Raw genomic sequence first — 1842 nt, 5'->3', positions numbered from 1 at the left:
CCCTCAGCCTTCTGAGTAGCCAGAATTACAGGCATGCACTACCACGCCCGGCTGATTTTTTGATTTATTGTAGAGATGAGGTCTTGCTGCCCAGGCGGGTCTCGAACACACGGGCTCAGGCCATCCACTCACCTCAGCCTCCCAAAGGCGCGCGATTACAGGTTGAGCCACCGAGCCCGGCTGAAAAACATTTTAAAAAAAGTATCCAGACGTGGTGGTGCACTCCTTGGGAGGCTGAGGCAGGAGGATCGCCTGAGCCCAGGAGGTCGAGGCTGTGATTGTGCCACTGCACCCCAGCATGGGCAACGGAGCGAGACCTCGAGTCAGAAAAAGAATTTGGGGTGTGGGGACGGAGAGATGGGAGCCCTGAGGGAGACACACACACACACACACACACGCACGCACGCACGCACACACGCTTGTCCTCACATGTGACCTGTCCTGGCCTTGACCCCAGCAACTGAGGTTCGGAGTTTGTGCTGGGCGGGCAAGGGGAGAAGACCTGGGGAGCCGAGGGCTCCTTGTTTCCTGGAGGAAGTCCCTGATCTTGTTTGTATCGGAGAGAGTGACACCGTCAGAAAGATTGAGACAGAGAGAGACAGAGACACACACTCAGAGAGACAGATGGAGACAGGCAGAGAGAGAGAGAGAAAAAAAGACAGAGAGAGACAGACAGAGAGAGGTAGAGACAGAGAGAGACAAAGACACACATTGAGAGAGACAGATGGAGACAGGCAGAGAGAGAGAGAGAGAGAAAAAGACAGAGAGACAGACAGAGAGAGGTAGAGACAGAGAGAGACAAAGACAGACATTGAGAGAGATAGATAGAGACAGGCAAAGAGAGAGAGAGAGAGAGACAAAGAGACAGAGACAGAGAGACAGAGAGAGAGGGAGAGAAAGACAGACACAGATACAGACAGACCGAAGGCCGGAGCCCTCCCGAGCCCCCAGCACTGCCCCCTCCGGCATCCACCCCGCCCTTGACCAGGGGGGAGACTGAGGCTCAGAGAGGGGCGGCACCTGCCCGGGACGGCCCAGCAGCGCCCAGCTCCCTGCCCCGCCTTACCCGGTCGCAGGGACCCTTCTTCTCCAGAAAGCTCTCATAGTAGTGTGAAGGCGGGACTCCTCTGGGCTTGGGGACCCGGGCTGGGCTCGGGGTCGAGGCCATGGCGGGCCTGGGTCTTCAGCCCCGGCCTCTCCTTCCAGCTGGGCCAGGAAGCCGAGAAACAGGTTCCAGGGGAATTTCCTCTTGCCTGTCAACCCGTCAGCTCACGCCCTTCCTCCCTGCCTGCTGGGCGGGGCAGGCTGGGCAGGTCCAGGGATCCCAGGGAAATCCCAGCCTCCCGGTCTCCCTGCCTCAGCGAGGCCAGGAAGTCGGAAAGGGAATGGGTCGGGCTGTCCGAGTGACGGAAAAATCTTAGCTATGTCCGCCAAGACAGAGACGTGGCCTCTCTTCACTTAAATGCTTCATTTCTCTCACCTGCGTGGTGTAATGTTCAGTCAGCACCAAGTCTTGTGTGTGCGTTGCCGTTTACGTCTAAGTAGTTCACTTTTTTGTTGTTGGTGCAATTAGAAGCGTCATTGAAGGCCAGGTTCGGTGGCTCAGCCTGTAACCCCAGCACTTTGGGAGGCCGAGGAGAGGGGATTGTCTGAGCCCGCGGGTTCAAGACCCGCCTGGGCAACTTGGCAAGGCCTTGTCTCTACAATAAATCAAAAATTAGCCGGGTGTGGTAGCGCGCGCCTGTAGTTCCGGCTACTGGGAAGGCTGAGGCGGAAGGATCGCCGGTGCCCGGCAGGTCGAGGCTGCGGTGGCCGGGAGCGGCCACTGCCCTCCAATCTGGG

The 1842-nt window shown here is 58.0% G+C and overlaps 1 protein-coding gene across 1 annotated transcript in view; it reads right to left on the bottom strand.

The window, feature by feature from the left end:
- Positions 1–1842, bottom strand: part of STAP2 (signal transducing adaptor family member 2) — a 25740-nt gene that overhangs the window by 10954 nt on the left and 12944 nt on the right. The window contains exon 2 of the mRNA XM_021715731.1: positions 1067–1206. Coding sequence (XP_021571406.1) covers positions 1067–1168 — 102 coding nt within the window. The 5' untranslated portion in view covers positions 1169–1206. The remainder of the gene's footprint in view (positions 1–1066; positions 1207–1842) is intronic.

This window comes from Carlito syrichta, unplaced genomic scaffold (assembly GCF_000164805.1).
Source record: "Carlito syrichta isolate Samal-C Ts95f unplaced genomic scaffold, Tarsius_syrichta-2.0.1 Scaffold101994, whole genome shotgun sequence".
Classification (NCBI taxonomy): domain Eukaryota; kingdom Metazoa; phylum Chordata; class Mammalia; order Primates; family Tarsiidae; genus Carlito; species Carlito syrichta.
This window is presented reverse-complemented; position numbering and strand designations above follow the sequence as displayed.